We start from the raw sequence: 20,150 nt of genomic DNA on the forward strand, positions 1-20,150 counted from the left end.
TTCCCGCTTTCCTGTTCATTTTGTTGACCCGCTGTAGGGTCATACTGGGAATTAGCTGTTATCTCCTTCCAGAATTGAGATCTTGGCCTTTTTATCTGTTTTACACAGCACCTAGCACACTACCGGGCACTCTAGTAATTAAGACCCAACTAATCATGGTATAAATCAAGTAAATAAGTACTTGTCGACAGGTCATCGGGACTTGTGTGTCTCTCGGGCAAAGCCGTGCTCATGGAGGTCAACCCAGCCAAAGGGCCCAACTCCTCCAAGGCGGGCGAGGGCACGTGACGGAGCAGCCCTGCCAGTGTCCCATCTCCCACCCATGCCCACCTCTGCCTGCCAAAATCTTTTGGGACTTTTGCTGATTTTTTTTTGTGGCAGTAAAAAAAAATAAAAATATCAAGGTATTAAATGATAAGAATATGTTAATTATTGTCACAGACTCCAAATTAAGGCACTCGTGAGTTTTCTCTCCAATTGAAAAGAAAAGCAGGTGGTTTCCAAATAGTCACTGAACTGCATAGTTAAAGATGTTAAGTAAAAACTCTCGCTCATTCAGAAAGTGGAAATATTGAGGGAAATAGTAAGACAAAACAATATTTCCATTATACTGCTGTTTAACCCCAACGATGAATGAAAAATGCATCTGATCTTGGGAGTAGAGTCTTATTGTCAACCAGGGACTATTTTTTCCATGATTCTAGTGTCAGGATACCCAACTGATACATGAGTGTTATAGGATAACTAAAGGGTCACTAATTCAATTTAAATTCATTTCAATCACTGTGATTAATTAATTAATTTATTAGCTAGGAATTCATTGTGAATTGGTGGAGAACATGAAGAGAGTGGGAAAGGAACTGCAAACATGGAAATGTAGTCTCTCTGACAGAGTCGAAAGGCAAAAATGAGCTGAAGCGTTTTTTGAGCGTATATAAAATTTCTGTGTCATAAAAAAAAAATAAAATCAGAGTAACAAATGTGCAGCACTTTAATGTCAGATTTGACTGTCATTGGAACTGTTCACAAGTAGTGTGGACAATCTAAGTTGTACTTAATTTTCTAAGTATGATATATAACCATTAGGATAATTTAGAAAACACATCACCAGAACCTGGGCTGAAGAGGGAAGAAAGGGAACATCTTTGGAAGGTCCAAGTGGGATTTTTCAAGTGAACGCTATTCCAATATCTTGCAACAAACAGGAAGAAGTGAGGTCTGTTACACATCTTTCACAGCCTATATATAAACCAGCCTCAAGAATATTTACCTGAACAGATATATACAGGGTTTTTTTAATATCCTTAAAAAAGTAATATTTGCTTGATCTATGACACAATGAACGTCTCTACCGGGAAACTTACCATAGGCATAATAAAATATTCAAGACGTCATAAAAGATAACACGAGAGCAGTGTTTGGCCTTGGTAAAACACATTTAGGATGACTGCAATGTATGGATACAGCTTCGTTCAAGAAAGGAGTTGTGCATATTTAAAGGTACTTACAAAGCTGGTCTTCTCCTTTCCTTGACATGGGCATGTTTCCTAACCGGGTGAGTAGAAAATCACGGACACCATGCATTGCTAAAGGAAGGCTATGCCGATCTGTTTTCTACGTCTGTGTTGCAATGATGGGATAGTCTCTTCTAACTCCTATGGCTCATAAGTGAAAAGAGGTGTAGATTTCAGCCTATGGGTGTTGAAGGGCAATTTCAAGGACTCCATGTTTAATGAATTCATAGGATTCAGCTCCCCTTCTTTGTCTGTCTGAACAGATTTTTATATATTCTCTATAGAACCGAAATGGTTTGAATTACTTCGGGTCTATAGCCATGCTAAGATGCTACTCTTTTGGTAAAAGTTTAACAGCAAAGATTACCAGCGTTAGTCTGCATCCTTCTCATTTAAAATCCCTCTGTGTGCATTGTGAAATGGGTGACTTTAAGCATCTGTGGAGGAAAATAATTACCGCGCCACTACATATCGCTGGATGCGTTCAGCAGCTGCTTTCGTACAAACTCGGGGCAACGAGGTCATTCGCAAAACGAGCTGGGTCTTTCAAAAGGCTGTGGGGTGGCTCCGACGCAACAGATGTTTACCTTCAGAGAGAGTTGTCACCCACCTCAAGACCAGGTTTTCAAAGCAGTATGTGGGACACAACCGCTCGGATGTGCCCGTTGATGGTGGCAGTGGTGCTCACCCGGTTCGCACTGCTTTGCGAGCCGTAGCTGCTCTTGCCCTGATTAGTTCACGGTGATGGATATAGAAAGTTACAAAAATGCAACTAGAAAAGTTTTTATGTCTTCCAAATGCGCAAATGAATCTGTATTTTTATGGGAACTCAACTGAAATTTCTCAATACCAGCTGTTGCATTCTAGGGTAATTCAGCTGGTTTTACGCGAGTCTCTTTGCTCATAACTAAAAGATAATGGACTACAGACAAGTGTACTATAAATGGGAAGAAAAAAATCACAAAGAAAAATTGTTTCCCAGGATGTCTGAAAAGAAATATGCAAATTAAGTCTATGACTAGAAAATGAGTGAGTTTTCTATTAAAAATACCCTCTGTCATTGTAGCTATTATATTATGAAGAACCAAGTGACTTCAGTGCTACTAAATATTTAACGAGAGAAACCAACAATTTCTAGAAGTGTTGCTGCCTCCTATGGGAATAACCGTAACTAATTCTCTGCCCCCGAAGAGCAGATTTTGCATATTGCGCCCAAGCTGACCGCACTCCCCAGCTGCTGAAAGACTAATGCCCCCTACTCAACAGAAGTTTTTACAAACTTTGACTCTGCTCCCTCAGCGTTTCCTGGCTTTTACCCGCTCTAATGGCCTGGATATTTCATGCCAAATTTCTCAAATACAATCACACAAATATGCATTAGAAGAGGGGGGACTCCTAACATCGTCTTCAGTAGTTCCAAGAGCAAAATCAGGCACAGAAGAAAGCAAGCTGACAGTTACTATTTCTGTTATGCCTCCTCCTGAAATCGCATCCGCAAACCCTCCCAAAGGCATCCTGCAGAGAAAACTGATCAGTTTTCATTAAATCGTTTTCCTAGGTTGCTGTGGGTTGAAAACTGCTCTCTGATGCTTAGTTTCCCTCATCATCCAAAGGTGAATTTTAACTGCAGTCGTCGCTTCTGTAGCCTCTCCGTGTTGGGGTGGGGTAGTCAGCACCGCTAACGGGCAAGGTATACAGGAAAGAAAACTGATGGCTTGAACATAACGTAAAAGCTCCTCAGTACGGAAACTCAAAATCGGTTTTGTTCTACAGAATCACTAGGTTTCGTGGCTTCTACGATATCTCAGTGGAGATATTATTCGCTTCCCAGCATTTTTCTCATAACCACAAATCATACCCCCAAATAAAAAATATCCCTTCAAAACCACTTCCTAATAGCAGAGCATACCTTATATTAGAAAACTTGCAAGTAGACCAGTGTTGTACCATGAAGCCTATACAGGGTTTTTTTGTTTTTGCTTTTTTTTTTTTTTTTCCCAGTGTAAAAATATACAATGCTACTGCTTATTTGTTGCAGTGTAAAGGTCCAACCGGTACTTGCCTGCCAAAGGCTCTACTGCTATTGCCCTTTCATACCTCTCCAACCCAGACCACTGTGTTACCCCTCCTTATACCTGAAACCTCACAACGTAACGTATTTTGCCTCCCATTTATAACAAACAATGAATCTTTAGCTGGTGTAACGAGATACTGTCCAAATAATCCACTGTCTTTCATAATTCTGTTGTAGTTGCTCCAGGGCCAGTCTTTGGATGTGAGTGGGTCCTTTAAATTCTTCAGTACATTCATTTTCCCCGTTGACAGCTCTACAAAAAGCACATCTGTTTGCAAATGTGAAGTAGCATATATATAGTACTGATTGCCTTCAGTGAAAGAGGGCTGAAATGTCAGATCAGATACGCGTATGTTTGTTTGTAAGTCATAAATCAACTTGATTTCCCCTCGGACAGTGAGAGCCTGGACTTTGATCCTGCCACTGTCTTCATCCGCACTGACCAAATAGCGTCCGTCCGGTGAGATGTAAGGTGTGCCCGACACGTCGCTGTTGGGGCCAATGACGGCATCGGTAACGCTGTCAATAATGAGCTGCGGCGACACAGCCCCCGACCTATTCCTCCTACACTGGACAAAGAAGTAACCGCCCAGGTGGGTATACGCCATGGTCTGCGGTACGCAGCTATGGTTTTTGAAGCTGATAGTCTTGATGTGGGTCACAGTTTCCAGGTCAATTTTGTGAACTGCAGATTTTGATTTGTTAAAGATGAAGCCAAACCTGAAATAGAAAACATGACACTCAAGTCATCTCTGGAGACATGGTGATATGCTTGAGAAAAGACCAAAGTCAGCAGAACTGGGAAACTCTATCCTGTTGGTTTCGTAAGCGTGTGCAATAATGTTGTCTCTTTTCTGTAAGAAATCTCTCTCGTTTTAGTGCTTCTAAAACGTGCTAAAAGGAGGTATATATTTCTGTTAAAATTAGCAACCTGATCCTGGAAGCCTGAATAAATGCTTGGGTACTTGAATAACATCTTCACGAGCTAAAGCCTTTTATTGGGAAGACCAATTTACAATAGGAATGATATCAAGACTTGGGTGTTTTCTAGGCCAGTGTTGACCAGTTTTGTATTTAATGTGCTTCAGGTCTACAGAGATGTAATTCAATACATACTCAAGACTTCTTCAATGTCAAAATAGAAAACTGTTCAAAATAAAGCATATTCCCTGCCAGGTTGGGGCCAGAGAGGAACTTTGAGCTGTATGCATAACCACTGAGTGAAGACCATGTCCCACCTCATCTCCTAAATTATAGCACCAGAGGGTAGCTGTGATGTGTGTTTGCTACCCGTTGGTGCCTGGGGACCACTGCAGGAGCTGGCAAGGCCGAGGTATAGAGCAGACTGTATTAAGCACCGTCCTGACAGCCCAGGGAAGGTGTAAAACATTTCTCGAGGAACAGAACCAGCCAGGGCGCGCTGAAGGAAAGGGGTCTTTGTTTTCTGTCTCAAGAGAGGGCAGACAACAGTGAACAGAAAATAAATGTTCTGTAAAAGATATATGCTGCAGCACATCTGACCTTTGCTGAAGACAAGAAAAGGTCAAGAATAGCCAAGAAAGGTTTCTTGCTTAATTTGAGAGGGAGCCCATAGAAACAGCCTGTTTGTGTTCCCCTGGATTCACGGGTCACTGATACTGACTTACGAAAACTAATTTTACATCGAGTATCTTTTCATCCATTCAATGCAGAAACAAGGAAATGAAGTGAGCGCTTAGTTTTGTATCTCTTCCCCGAAAGATGTAAAATTGCTTTGTGCAATGTGGAGGACAACGTGTTTGCGTGCAGATAATATATATTTTGCTTAAAACACTGGGTTTCCTTCTTCATTCTTAATCCATCTGTCAATGAGACACTCAGCAATGATTTCACTTCTAAAGAACGAGCCAATGTAGTGTATGATCCCATGAAAATCACTGGGCTAAGCCTTTCATTTTCCCATTATACTTACATCCATTAAAGACTTCAGAAAATATCTGCAGTGGAGATTCGGAGTGCACTGTGTGTGTGGAAATTGGATATGACACTTGTATTTCTCCTGGATGAATGCATTTTAAGCACACTTTAAAAAATGCTTTCCCTTACAGCAGTTTTTTTTCCCAAGCCTTCCTTAATACTTGGCCAAATGCCTGAAGAAGTTAAAAAATGGTTCTTATCATAAACGTTAATTTAAAAAAGTGGGTCAGAATGTGTTTTATGCACACACAGCTGCAGAAGAGGCGCAGCGCTTGCATGAAATCTGTGATCTGAAATCTCAAAGAAAACCTTGCACTTAGAGAGTTTTTAATAGACAACAATCTACCCTGGGAACTAATAAAAATGAATACATTCCTAGATATCCATCTGAAATAACAGGCAGCTGAAATACATATGCAGGAACATTTGCATACAAATATTTTTTGGCTCGTGGAAGAGACTGCTTAAATATTCACCTTCCTGGGAAATGCTGGTATTGCCATTTATTGTTTCTGAGTGGCGAATTTAGAACATGATCTCAGTAAGTCTCATTAGACTGTGAGCAATTATTTTTCTGTGCTGAGGGTGAGAGAGAACGGACAAAGATCTGGCCCTGAACAAATGAAACAGAAATTAGGCACAGCATTCTCTGCTTTGCACATGGAAAACTATACACAATTATCTGCATTTAATATTTCTTAGGGAAGATTATCTGTATACAGACGATTAATCACACTGAAGCAAAAAGACAATAAAACAAACAAAAAAAAAGTGTAATTGCTCCTCCTTCCTGTCTCTGAACCCAGACCATACCTTCTCATCTCAGGCTTTAACATTCAGCAGAGTCATCTACTGATGGCACTACTATTAGTCATAGCGATATTTTGAAAGCAAACTGGAAAAATGAGGTAAGGAAAAATTAAGAACGACAGCCATGAAGTACGTCTCATTATTTTGTGTTTCACGAAGCAAAGTTATTTATTTTGGATCAGATTCAACCCATAATCACTTAAGTGTGACCTCCCTGTCCTCGGTGTTCACTGCAGGGAACCTAAGATTAATGTGAGGAGTCGCATTATGATTTTTTGAGTGTTTAACTTAGTTAAACTATACTGGAGACAGAAGACGGTTAAACAGTTGTTATGTTGTAACATGGTAAGAATAGTATAAATTGCTGTGCAGTTATCATCGATTTTGATAATGTTAATGGGAGGCTTCCTGCGCCTGCTGGGAAGCAGCCAGTATTACTGCAAGTTATTAGTATGTTAGTTATACAATCTCATTAACCACGACATCACATTAACATTCAAAACCGATGGTTCATAGAGGTGGTTTTTTTTAATATGCAGTGCATACCATTTTTCTGCGCAAATCATACACCTCACACAGAGATCCAATATTTGAACAAGTTAGAAACACGTGGAAGAGCCATGCTTTATGCTGCAGGCAGAATAAACCTTTACCACTTCAGGCAATAAATCTTTGACATAGGTTTCTGCCCAGATCCATAAAGTTTTGAGGCAGGAAACGCATCTTTCTGGCCATGAAATTCCTGGCACAAACAAGCCAGGGCAGCGTGTCACACTTTGCTGCAAGGAGGCATGGCTGACCAAGCTGAGGTCTGAACGCCCAGGCATGGTCTAAAGGAAGTCCAGGTTTGTTTTTTTGCCGTTTCATTCATTTGCTGAATAACTATTGGTAATTTGCTCAACCAGTTCTCCATTTCATATGTGAAAATGGGGATGAGAGTAGTTCGCTTGAACTTCATTCATTCACATTTGTAAAGCGCTGTAAGGTTCTCAGAAGGATGCCCACTAGAAGAGAAGCAGCATGGTCACTGTTGCTATTCATTAAGATAATTTCTTACCTAACGTGATTAATAATAAGATTTGTGGGTGGTATAAAAAAATCATCCACTCCTTCAAACGGCGCGCGGATAACATGCTGATCCTCCCCTGCGCTTGCCTCTGGTATTACCTACAATAAACACACACAAGGCTGAGTACAGGAAAAGCAGCGAGGGAGGCAGAAAGGTAAATACAGATTACGGAGTCACGCATGGTACCGAGTGGCTTTTTCCCAGGGATGTAGTAGACTCTGATTGATTAATGACTTCAAAATATTGTTTGGTGTAGCTGTCTTGAAAAAGGTGTGCTAATAAATAGTATTTGAGGCTTGACATTTGTAAGGTAAGCACACAACTTGACTTTCATAAGATGTTTATATCTCGAGAAAGAGCAGTCATGCAGGAGCTGAAGTAGCATGACAACACTAAGACCGTAATAATTTATTCCTCACTGTCTAAAACAAACATTTATTTCATGGTTATATTTACTAATCTCACTTAAATGCACAGCGATAATTTACCAGCTTGAAGGATCAAACACTAACTCACGGCAGTTAATTACCACTTTGAAGGAGAAGGACCGTTCATCCATCCACCGCACCAGATAAAGTTCAGGGAGGAGCAGAGAGAGGCCCTTTGACCGTCCCCTCCATGCCGTCCTCCAGCACAGCACATGCCTCCCTGGCTGTGGGAACTCAGCTCCTCCACCGCTCCGGAAAAGGAGAGGTAGTTTTCGATAATTAAAGGTTTTGATAAATAAGTTTTCAATAATGAATACGTTAAATACTCAAATTGTTTGCTCAGTTCAAGATGACTTTAGCCCATTCATTAGGAACTTCTGCTGCTCTAATGTGCAACAGCAGTTGCTTCGAATTTATAGCTACGCAATTCATTAAGGAAATGCTAAAACCCCACAAGGTTTAGTTCAGGCAGCTGTTCTGGTCATGCCATTTAGGCTTAGGCGTCTCCCAATTAGACTGCTCAAGAGAGATGCCCACTCTCGCACAGTGCTTTCACAAGGCCAGACACTTGCTTCCCAGAAGCCAGTAATGGCTGAACACCAGCATCCCATTAGTCGGCTGCACGAGCTGTTTGATAAATCCCCAACTTCCAAAGAACGAGTGGAAATTTAGATCAACCTCTGCAGCAGCATCTTGGTTAAAAAAGATAATTTATCGCATGTCTGCAACTAACCACTGAAGGTTTTAAGAACGAACTTTGCCAAATTAGTCACTGCCCACCTTTTGGGAAAGAAGGTCAGAAAAAAGAAAAGATCTGCTGATGCTGATGCTAATCTCGTTCTCTGCATGTGTAACCGCACTTCATAAAGATAACAGAAAGGACTATCTGAGAGCTGGAGCGTTATAACAAGTTTCCAACTGTGCAGATGGTATGCTCTTCTTAATAATCACATCCTTGCGCCATCTCTCCTTTAATTACAGAAACCTCTCACAGATGGATGGAAGAAATTAAGTCAGAAAGGGTAAAGAGAGCCCATTTTGTCTCCTTATATCCTGTACAGGGAACTGCTCGTACACAGGTGAGACAAGCTGCCTCAGAAATCTTTGTTTATTTGCCCCCATTCTGTTTCTGGTGTCTTTTCCTGAAAATGCCCATGTTGAGTTGCTGGTCCATTCTTCATTCTCCAAAGCCTGCAGGCTGTGGCCATTATCTCGGATTGAGCACGTGGCTGGTTGGGACGGCTCGCACCAACTTCGTGGGGCAGCACCTCCAGCGAAGCCTTGGGCAGCCCCACGACTAACGTGGCCTCCAGATTTGTAGGTTTTAGGTCAGAATGCACAGCCAGCCGCCTTCTCTGCCTGCTGAGGAATGCTTTAATGTAGACTTAGAAGCAAACGTTTCTGGCAGAAGTATTCACATGACACCTATGTTTCCAGAAAGGTTGGGCAGCAAGTGCCAGAAAATAACTACTAGAGAAGGGTATGTCTGGATGGATCAAATCAGCTCTGGTCTCAACTCTGTCACATGACATACAGCAGCAGCAAAATGCCCAATTTGATGCCAACACTTAAGTGTTTCTGTACCATCAACAGAAGAGTGAATCCTCCAGGGCAATCTAGAAACAAAAGCTAATTTAGTTGTCCAAACCTATGAGCATTACTGTGCCCCAATATCACTGCGGGTCTGATGGTGCTTGCCATGGGGAAGCTCCAGGGACCTCACTGGCACCCCTCCAGCAGAATCACTGACACCCAATAACAGAACTTGTCCCTAAGGTTTTACTTTTGCTGTTTATGCTTTTTTTCATACCCTAGAGAGCTCTCTTCTGCATTTTGCTATGAAAGGAACACCTCTACCACATTATGCTCCATCATCATCCAAAAGGAGGCTGAAGGCTTATGAGAGACAAGTGACAAAATGAGTTTAAGGAAAATAAGTAGCTATTTAGTGCACTGTCAGAAAACCTGGACTTCTATGTGGAAGACAGAAAGAGGTAAATGTCTTTACCAACTGGAGAACACGGGCGTTTTGCCCAACACGTACCAAGGGTGCTAGGCTAGTAATCCTGAAAGAGTTAAGAATCTTGAGGCACTGTACAATTCATTCACCTTTTAATGCTTCTGGGGGTATGCAATACCCACAAATTCTTCGCAGACAGAAAAATTCGCAGGTCATCATAATGTCTGAGAAGGGTGTGCTGCAGCTCTGCAGCGAACACACACTTAGGCCGTACCTTAGACTTACTCTTGAATGTGATGCCCAGCCTGACTTGTGCCTCCGATGAAACGCTCCCAATAACCTGAAGAGTAACAGATTTCTAGGCGGAAAGTATGCTCTTCATGGCTTCTTGGCACCCACTGCTTTTAGACCTCAATCAAGATAAAAAGAAGCTGCACTCACGCAGGGTGTACAAATGACCTGGAGCATCGCAGGCTCGTACTGCTCGCAGTCAGCTGCCAGCCCTTGCTGTATGACTTTACGGCACTTGGCTCTGTCATCAGCCTTAAAACAAAACAGACCTTGGCGACAAAGCAGTCCTGCTGCCAGCCTACGGCACAGTCATTGCTCAAAAACAAATTAAACAGCAGGAAAAATATGTGAGGATGGATGGAGGAGGGACGAATAAAACGCACTAGATATGCAAATGAAAGAGCAGCTTTATATCCAGACCATTAAATGCTGTTAATTACCTGCAACCAACCAGCCACCAGCTTGCTACCGATGATGCCAACCCAAGGAAGGGCAAAGGCTCAGCGTGAAAGGACTTACCTGTAGCGTGGGTGAGGACTTCCGCATGTCACCCCAGCTAAGCACCCAGACTTGGTCGTGGGACTTGTCATAGTGCAATTTGGTTGGTAACGGGTCAACATCCAAGGACTTAAAAAAAACAGAGAGAGGTATTTACACAGCGACTCAAATGCACACGACAAATAGTGCATTAGTTTATTGCAGACATCCCCATGTACCACCGTTACACCCATTTATGCAGCTCTGCACAATTACCTTCAAATCAATTGGGGGAAGAGCAGCAGCACAAGCAATAGAAAAATCTGACTGCTCAGTGCCATTTTCCGGCCAGACGTCACTCCATCTTATGCTGTTACTTATTGCCAGTAGATCAGGGGCCAATTTCTGCTTGAATTATACCCACACCAGTTCATTCTTCCCAAACCGCTTATAACCGAGGTCAGGCAGTAGCTCAGTGAGTGTAAGCCAGAAATTCGTTCTAGCATTATTTTACCATGCTAGCTGCAAGCCTGGCTGCAGATGCAGTTCCGAGATGATGATATGCAGCCTGTAGAGGAGTTTTTTCCTACCAGTGAAGTTACAGTGTGACCCCATGGCTGAAAGCAACACAGGCCCAACTTTTTAGTGATGTCAGCAGATCCACTGGGCAAAGATCTACTTTTTTTGTCCCATACCAAAGTCTTTTGCCATCACTGAATAGTGCATTCCCCTTGTAAGTACCTGCACGGCTTTCTGAGTCTGGATATCAATTATCATTACTCTATTCTGCTTAGGCTGTGTCACATAAATGTACTTGTCTCTGACATTGACTGCTGAAGCCCAGAGGCAGGACTGAGCACCTTCACCTTCCACTCTAGGACAGATCTCTTCCTGGGGAAAGAAAAAAGAAGAGGAGAAAAGGTTTAGTTTCTACAAGTTCAGGGCCTGGAGCAGCAAGAAGCTTAGCCTTGAAAACTATAGAAAAAATTTCCACGGGGATTCCATTAGGATGATTTTTTACCCTCTTCTTTCCTGGAAAGCATGAAATAATTATTTTATCAGGTAGCGCACTGCAACCTGGGCTCTACCCAGTGACATTAAACAGCTGGATCTCCTGCAAACTCACACTGAATTTAAGTAACCAACAGTCTCTGGATCTATATTTTGAAGTACACCATGGTTCATCAAGACTTGCAGTGCTGTCAGCATTTATTAGCAATAGAAAACGTGCTTTGAAAATACAGAGATTTACATTAATTGAATCACAGCTTTATATTTTTCATTAAGTCTTCACTTTCAGTTCAGAAGAGTGTGATCCAAGATGCTTGTGCTCAGTGAAACAGCAGCAAAAGGGTCCTACAGCTATTGCTCCAACACAGAAACTTCTCCTCTTCAAACGGAACCAAATCCTGTTGCTTTGGACCAAATCCTGTTCACAACTGCCTGATACCATATTTTGTCTCTGATCCTCCACTCACTCAGTCCTGTGCAGAACTGGTATTAGCTTTAGAGGGAGCTCACAGGCACCCTAAGTTTGAAAAGTCACATGCGATCTCACCAACAAGTCTCTGAACCTTGGCTACTCTTCGTCGCTATTCCTTCTGTCAAGTTGCTTTATGTGAAAGAGCATTTGTGTGGGACCAGGCTGGGGTGTGGAAATGAGGGTAAAACTAAGTGAACACATATGTATTTCAGTGAGCACAACTGGTGGTTTTAAACCTTGCTAATTCAACAGCCAGGTCACTTTAAGTAACGGCACAACCTCCCTAAGGGGAGAACAATTAGAGCAGCGGAACTTGTTTGGGGAAAGAGGAAGTACAAGCAAAAGTAATGCCAACACCTGGTCTGTATCAGAGTGATGGTTGTGGATAAAAAGATTTCACCTCTAAGTAGCTCAGCTCTGTCAGCTCAGGACCTTGGTGGAGACCATGTGTAACGGCTGAAGCTACAAGACTCAACAGCTTGACTGCATTTTCCTTCCGGGTCTTTCAGCCAGGCTGGGGATCTACGTTACTGCAAGCTAAAACATGCTACAAAAGCCAACCTCAGGATTCCAGCATCTGTTCAAGCTGCCCAGCACCTGTCAGTCTCCAAACTGCCCTCCTCATCCTTGTCTGAGTGCTGGGGCCTGGGCTCTCACAACACGGCATTCACTCAAACCAACAGGAGCAGGGAAAGGTCACTGGCCTTTCTGCTCTACCTGCTTTTGTGTGTGCCCTCTAATAGCAAATGAAGAAATCTTTGTTGTAGAAACCCTCCTCAAGTTGCAGGCTGGTGTCACAGTCTATGCAGCAAACACTCAACACACTAAAAGCGAAAGGGGAGGAAATAAAAATCAATCTTCCCTTTACCAAGGCAAAAGGCCCTATGATATCTGTAGGAAACCTTTAGACGTCTCTCTGAAAGGCAGACAAGTAATGACGTTAAAAATACCTTTTATGCCCACCACCGTGCTGGCATTATTTCCTTAAGTGCCCTCTCTCCCTTATTCTTTTCAAGGTGTTTCTCCAGAACCACCTCCTCAATATTTACAGGTCTTTGGAAAAGAAACACAAGACTTCTGTCTTTGAGTAGCAAGAGCTCAAGTGCAGTTTAATAATATTAAGCCCATGATAAGGACCAGTCTTGGGGTGAGCATCACCCTGGATTTCTACTAAGGTATATTAAAATCTAGTGAAAAACCCCAATATCAACTAGAAAGTTATTAAGATTTAAAAAATACTGAATACAGACTCACAAGATCTTGACCCACAGCAGCAGAGCCTGACCCAGCCTACAGGGCTCATGATAGTGATTCTCGCCTTTTATTCCTCCCAAAATTGACAGCAAGGCTGAGTCCTTTTCTTCAGAAGGGAGCTACATTCTCAGCTTCCCCTGTAAACTGAGCCTTCAGAAAAACCCTAAATAAAGGAGTGACTAAGAAAGCATTTCTGGATGTATTTCCGCGCCTGTATTTTATGAGATTTGATAGTTTTGTGAGATTTCATATGATGTGTGTTACCACAGAAGAGTACACAACACAGGGCGCTGAAAACATTGGCCTCACAGGGCCTCCGGGCTCGTGTTATCCCACTTGCCATGTTGAGCTGCACTGCGTACGAGCCGGTGCTTGACGTTCACTGACACTTGAACAAATTTTCCTTGTGATTTCCTAGAGCAAGCATTAGGTAAACTCAGTGCTGGCAGAAAATGCCGGACAGCAAAGAAGGACGACGCGGGTCTTTGGTTCAGCAGCAGAAGATGCAGAGGATCGGCATGGCACAACCATCTTCTGTGCATTCTCACCCACCTCCCTGCTGTGGTTGAACCTGGGAAACTACTTCTAAAGAGCAGAAAGGAGCCCACTCCTTTGCCAGTGGAGCCATCAGTAAGAGGGACCAGTTAGCACCAGTGAGTGATGTCTCCACCTCTCTGCTATTGACTTCTGTACTTTCCCTACAGCCCAGTTACAACTTTTGGGCATGGATACGTAAATAGGTCAAACAGGACAAGTGACAGTCTTTGCCTACATTTTGACATGATAACTAGTCAGATTCTCTGCAGCATGTTGGTAATCCTCCATGCCAGTCTTATACGTGGTTCCCTTAATTTTCAAGAGGAGAAGATGAGATACCTCAGGGATGCCACGTGAAGCCCACCAAGCCCCAACATCACTGTGTCAAATGGGTCCTTTAGCCATAACAACCTTTGAAGAGATGAAGAAAACGTTTCCCAGCTGTCGGCGGTAGCTGCTGGGTTTAGGACTTACATAGCTTGTGAAAATCCTCTCTTCGGGCCTGATGTGTCTCCGGATTTCACATTCGTTTGGCTGAAGGACTGTGATCCCATCATCAGAAAAGACATAGAACATATTCCCAACACTCAGGCCTTGAAGGGGGATAAAGCAAAAGGAATAGGATTTTTTTTGTATGCATCCATAGCTGTTAGGACTTTTCCTAAGAACTCCCCCTCCTCCCCCAACAAACAAAATCTGCCTTACATAAAAGTCGGTCATTTGGATGCAGTCGGTGCATTCACAAAATCAAATTTCATGTCACAACGAGGGCTTCAAGGAGTGAAGAGGTACAGACACATTCAAAAATGCGTTGCCTTGGTGGCGGCAGTTGTACACAAGTAACTATGTTCAGATCTCGTGCATAGGTACCAAAGTGGGATTCGATTACAAGAAGCCCCTGCATCGCATTGTTAACTCCCTCAGATTATGACGTTATTTTTCCTAGGATTTCATTAAAAATAGCTTGCTAATAACTTGAGAACTGAGAGAGAAGTTTTAATTAAAATTAATCTGAAGGTTGTCCTGTTACAGGTAACTTGACTTCTTGTAACTGTGATGAAAAATGGAAGCGCTTAACGTCTGTTCCATGAATGAAAATACATATATTTCTCTATTTTCTTAAACTATCTGGATGAACTAACTATAGCCACCAAAACAAATACATTTTTGAAATCTTGCAAACTGTAATTCACAAATGTGGAGTAGTTCAGCATCGCAATAGCACTCATTTATCCAACTGGGGCATTCCAGGAGATTTGGAAAACTGGCTGTCTGTCATTGCTTTGCTGTTAGGAGATCGTATTTTATCATTTCTGTCATGCAGAAATGCCTTAAACCACTGATAATTTAGTTGTTCTTCAGCTACATGCAATTGCACTAACAAGCAACTTTAAGAAATGCTCAGGATCTTTTCAAATGCTCTAGTCAGAAAGATCCAAACATCATTTCATCTTTTCCATACCACCACCGAGAAGTGTTTGCAATGACCACCGTCACCCCCAGTGATGTTGATAGTGTACTTCTCTGCCATCGATATGGTGACGTGACAATGTGTAATTTCTATTTAATTGCATTTTACCCATGGAGAAATAAGGTCCCGGTTCTACAGATCTGAACAATGTTCAGTGTTACGGTTCCCTCGGCTGGTCCTGTGGTGGCAGCTCTAAACACTGCTCACATCTACAGAGTTTCTCGCGTCTCTTAAGTGTTTGCAGGATCGAGGCCTAAATCATCGTAGGAAAACTTCACAGTAAAAACATGTATAATTTGGATAAATGCATTTTTGGAAAATTTTGTAAAATACAAAAGATTTAGTAAGGCTAGAAGGGTTTTTTTGGTGCTAAAAAACCCTCTTTTCGTGCCAAATAAGTGGCTTCAGAGTACAACGTCTCAGCACGTGGTGTTTGCTGTACTGACAACGTTCAAGCTAAGTCTCTCTAAACCACAGAAATACCCCAGTTAGGGCATCAGGCGGGGACAGGAGCCGTGATCCTGAAATGTGATGCCACAGTGAGGGATCATGCACGTAGAAAAAAAGAGCTACTCAACTTCCATCGAGAGCTAAGTTATCTTTATGGACTAAGGGCTGATTTTTTATGAGTATATTGTTAAAACGTTTCATTCGGGCACTTTGGACCAAAATCCGCGCTCACAGCATGCACACAACTCCCACCTGCTTCAATGGGATTTGAGTGAATACATCAGAGGGCAGAATTTGACCCTGGCTGGAATGAGTGCACATATTTTCATGAGTCAAGGATTTTAATCCTAAGAAGTGGAAATAGGCAGGCAACAAATTATGACCATTGTGAAGATGCTTATTATTATTTTCATGCACGGTAGTAGCGTGATTTCATCTAATGATCCGATTACAATGAGAGTGTATTTCCAAACTAAGGCCTTAATTAGTCACAAAAATACTTTGACAATACTTTTACCCCAGTAAAAGGTTTAGAATTACTGACTTGGCAAGTCACACCACTTATTTTATAGTAAAATGAGTGCAAGTTTTTCTGCTAACTGGTTAAAATATCATACAAATTACTAATAACATTCAGGTACTCTCTTTTTAAAGTTTACCAATTTAAATTAAAATACTTTCTCAGAGAGTAATCTTCACGCTGATTTTTAGACAAAGCAGGATTTTAACAGACAAATTGTCTTTTATTGTGACTTACGAAGCATTTGCCAAGTCTTGACTGGGGTACATCTCTAAACAGTCTCATGGACATCGGTAAAACAGACTCCACTCTTGATCATGCTGCTGCAACTCCTCGGTCTGGGGAGTTGTTTCAGTAGAGAGGTAGGCGATGGAGAATTTTTGCTCAGTTGCATTATTTATACCAGTGAGGCAGGCACTAGATTGCGAATCGGGGGACTAATGAGGAGGGGTTTTCTTTTTTCCCCTTTTTAATGGAAGACATTTCAAGCTGGATGTTCAAAAACTAAAGGCTTTATAAAAGGCAACATTTTGTATAACAAAAACCCTAATATAACAAAAACCCCATTAAGAACGGGGAGGGTCTCCTAAAAATAACAGTTCTTATTTGAACCTTTCCAGCTGAAGTTGACTCTAATATCTCTTTTTTTCAAAAACTTCACCTAATGACAATAAGAGTTATCTTTATTTGAGGAATAGTCTCCATCTGAGCGTACATTTGTATTTCCCTCCTTTGAGATCAAAGGGCAAATTTGTCACCGCGGAATACTCTCTTCTGATCTGATACTTGAATAATTTTCCTCAATTTAATCTAAACGCTTGGAGGTATTTTAGAACTTAAATGTGGTAACAAAAAGGCTTTCAGCTTTTTAAGTGCATACGTTCATGATGATTGCCCGCTGGCACGATATGCTCCCTTTATCCAGGCATAAAGAAAGCAACACTCACTGCAAAAATGAACACTGGCATGAAAACAAATCTCTACCTTACATTTGGGCTACTCCTAATTTTCTCTGTACAAAATTAAAAAGTAATTTGTACATTGCACAACACAATTGCACAACTGCATCCAGTTCCATGTTTAACTGGCTGGTCACGCTACGTGCACTCATTTCTCGAGGTTTTATTTGTGCATGGTCTGCGAAAGCTTTTGAGAACAGACTGATAGACTGACTTTTAAAATGACCAACTACTTGTGTGAAAACTTTGACTTGCACCAAAAGCTTGTTCTATGCAATATTCTGTCTAGGCATTTTCCCAATAGCTTCAGTTACTACAGACCTTCTGGGCACAAAGATGTGACCACTTTAGAGGAGCTCAAGTCTACCAATCCATTTGTTAATATTACTACTTACGCATAAGTTTTCCTTTTAATAGTATTTAAAGAATACGTTAGAATGTAAAAACAAAAATACCATTCCTCTCTTCCAGCTTTCTCTGCGCCAATATTTCACATGCTGAAGTGTGTTCGATGGATTCTTTGTCTAAAATGAATGTGTCGATCAAATGCTAAGAACAAGACAGGCAGGGGAATAAACCTGCTCTAAAGATACTGAATTGTTTTGGAACATCAATAGTAAATCTGCTTTTACTGCCCATGTTTTCCTTGTATATTGCTTATACTTTTATTTAAAATGTGCAAGGTTGATAAGCAGTAAGCCCATATTGTTTGGCAGAATTATAAAAAGACCTTCCGCATCCAACTTCTTAGTTGTTCTTTAAATATTACTATACTTCTACATCTGGTAGGGTTATCCAACTACTTGCTTTAAAAAGGAGCATAAGGGATGCAGCATATAAACAGCCACGTAGCATCATGCAGATGATGCTGGACTGATTAGATGCACTAGAGATTTCACTTCCAAGCAGACGGGAAATAGCAATTCTTAGTGCCCATAATGCCATTTACAGGAACATCAGCATTAAAGAGATGCTCTCCATTGCCATGCACCAGGCACTTGCAGGTGGTGTATTTGGGAAGAAGTGCTGGAGTATTGTCTTAGGCAGTTCCACCACATCTCATGACCTCCATCAGCTCAGTCTGCTGCGTGTACGCATCTGCAGCCAACAGCGGGACAGCAGGTATGCATCGGGTGTTTGCATATCTGGCCAAGCTAGCACCGGTCACTAAGCGCCGGCTCTTTCCTTCTGCCCCTAAAATCCTTTGGGTCAAGCCACAGCAAACCAGAAAGCTCCAAGCCAAGGGCATGAAGCAGAACTGTCATTTTGGGTACCTGGAGGCACTATTTATGAAAGGGTCTTTGTGGCCCCCAAAGGCAGAGTGGGCTTGCAGCCCTTCCTGGAGGAACAACGGCAGGAAAGGGGGAGTTGCAGTGGGCTGGGGGACATGGTTGAGACCAGTTTGGATGTGCACACAGAACTTCCCTACAAGATTGGAAGGACACCACGGTCCCAGCCTCCTCATACGCAATTGGAAGACGTAAGAACTGCTTATGCCTGAACTTCAGTCCAAGAACCTTCCTCCAGTGAGCGGATACTCTGCTCTCAGTCCCTAGGAGCCCAAAGCCCGGAGGCTCCCCATCCATGCACCTGGGAACCGTACCACAGAGGCAGATGGACGAGCTGCTTGAGATCTCCTTGGGTCTTTGCACGATGCGTCTTACTGTGCATTTTGGAAACTATGACAGCAGAAGCATGCACAAAATCAAACAAATTTTCATTTCTAGTGCCTCCATAATATCTTTGAGTCAATTAGCTGTTTAGGATGGGGTTTTGTTCTAATTTGGCTTCCAAGATACACAGATGTTGACCTTGTGCAGGGCACACTATATATTTGATCAAACTAGAGATCTTAACTGCCAATTAAACCAAAGAGAAATGGGGCAACCTTTACCCTGCATCGATTTAAATGATAGAGGGAAGCAAAACCTGTTGTGTTTTTTTTTTTTTGCCTAACAGTCAAGAACACAATTTTTGTTGCTCACCTAGTAAACATCAATACTTGCTACTGAGGAGGAAGAGCTTGAATTGCTCGCTTAAAAATGCAGAGTATTGAATTTGTGTCTTACTCGTTCAATTAAGGTAATTTGGGAGCACTTCTGACACTAGTGCAATTGTTAATGCAGCTTGAGAATCTCAGGCTACTCACGTTGGCGGGAGTTTATATAAAATTCACATTTTTATATATTTTATGGTCACCTATTATTTCATAGTGGGAAAATGTAAGAAGTTATGGGTACGGTTTATATTATGAGAGTGACATTTCTTATTTGAGTAGTTTAGCTTTTAAATGTCTGGTCTGTACTTAATCTGGTAACTGCGAAAGTTGATAGAGTTAGTGGCAAGTCAGTGGAGAATGGCCCATCATGGAATTATTAAAGCAGACAAGCACATTATCACTATGACAAAAGAACTTTACTGCAGTACCTTCCTCTCGCCACAGTATGTTTGCAACTGCAGCATCAGAAAATTGGGGAAGCCAGAAAATAATCAGGAAAAGAAAAAAAACAACAAAACAATGTCAAAATTTTCATCGTAGCAAGTAACTGAATTAATACTCATGTTTACATGAACTGTTTAATTTGTGAAAACTCCGTAACATTCATTCAAATAAAATATCAGGAAAGACAGATATTGCTAAATGCATTTGCTCCTTCTAGAGGCAATTCTGAAACTCTGACACGGGAAAAATCCTCGTTGAAATGAAGCCAACTTTAGCCTGTGCAAAGATCAAAGTCTTAGTAAAGAGAAGATGTTATCTTCAAATGTAATTGGAGGTATGGTACAGGTTGTGATTTTCCGTACAGGTTCAATAAGCAAACATGACATCTTTCAGAAGCCTGAGACTGGCAGTTACGGCAGCTACACACTTTGCTGCATTTCTTCTTGGAATGTCA

At 41.8% G+C, this 20,150-nt stretch overlaps 1 protein-coding gene across 3 annotated transcripts in view; it reads right to left on the minus strand.

Annotated features, from left to right (window-relative positions):
* Positions 1 to 973: 973 nt before the first annotated feature.
* FSTL4 (follistatin like 4) overlaps positions 974 to 20,150 on the minus strand; it is a 243,501-nt gene continuing 224,324 nt past the window's right edge. For 2 of the 3 annotated variants that reach the window (XM_063349318.1, XM_063349319.1), the window contains exons 11-16: positions 19,681 to 19,707; positions 14,328 to 14,446; positions 11,321 to 11,470; positions 10,622 to 10,729; positions 7,412 to 7,521; positions 974 to 4,308 (exon numbers count right to left, since the gene is read on the minus strand). In XM_063349318.1, coding sequence (XP_063205388.1) covers positions 3,606 to 4,308; positions 7,412 to 7,521; positions 10,622 to 10,729; positions 11,321 to 11,470; positions 14,328 to 14,446; positions 19,681 to 19,707 — 1,217 coding nt within the window. In that variant the 3' untranslated portion in view covers positions 974 to 3,605. The remainder of the gene's footprint in view (positions 4,309 to 7,411; positions 7,522 to 10,621; positions 10,730 to 11,320; positions 11,471 to 14,327; positions 14,447 to 19,680; positions 19,708 to 20,150) is intronic. The other variant, XM_063349320.1, reaches the window with a different exon arrangement.

Source organism: Chroicocephalus ridibundus, chromosome 11 (genome assembly GCF_963924245.1).
Source record: "Chroicocephalus ridibundus chromosome 11, bChrRid1.1, whole genome shotgun sequence".
Classification (NCBI taxonomy): Eukaryota; Metazoa; Chordata; class Aves; order Charadriiformes; family Laridae; genus Chroicocephalus; species Chroicocephalus ridibundus.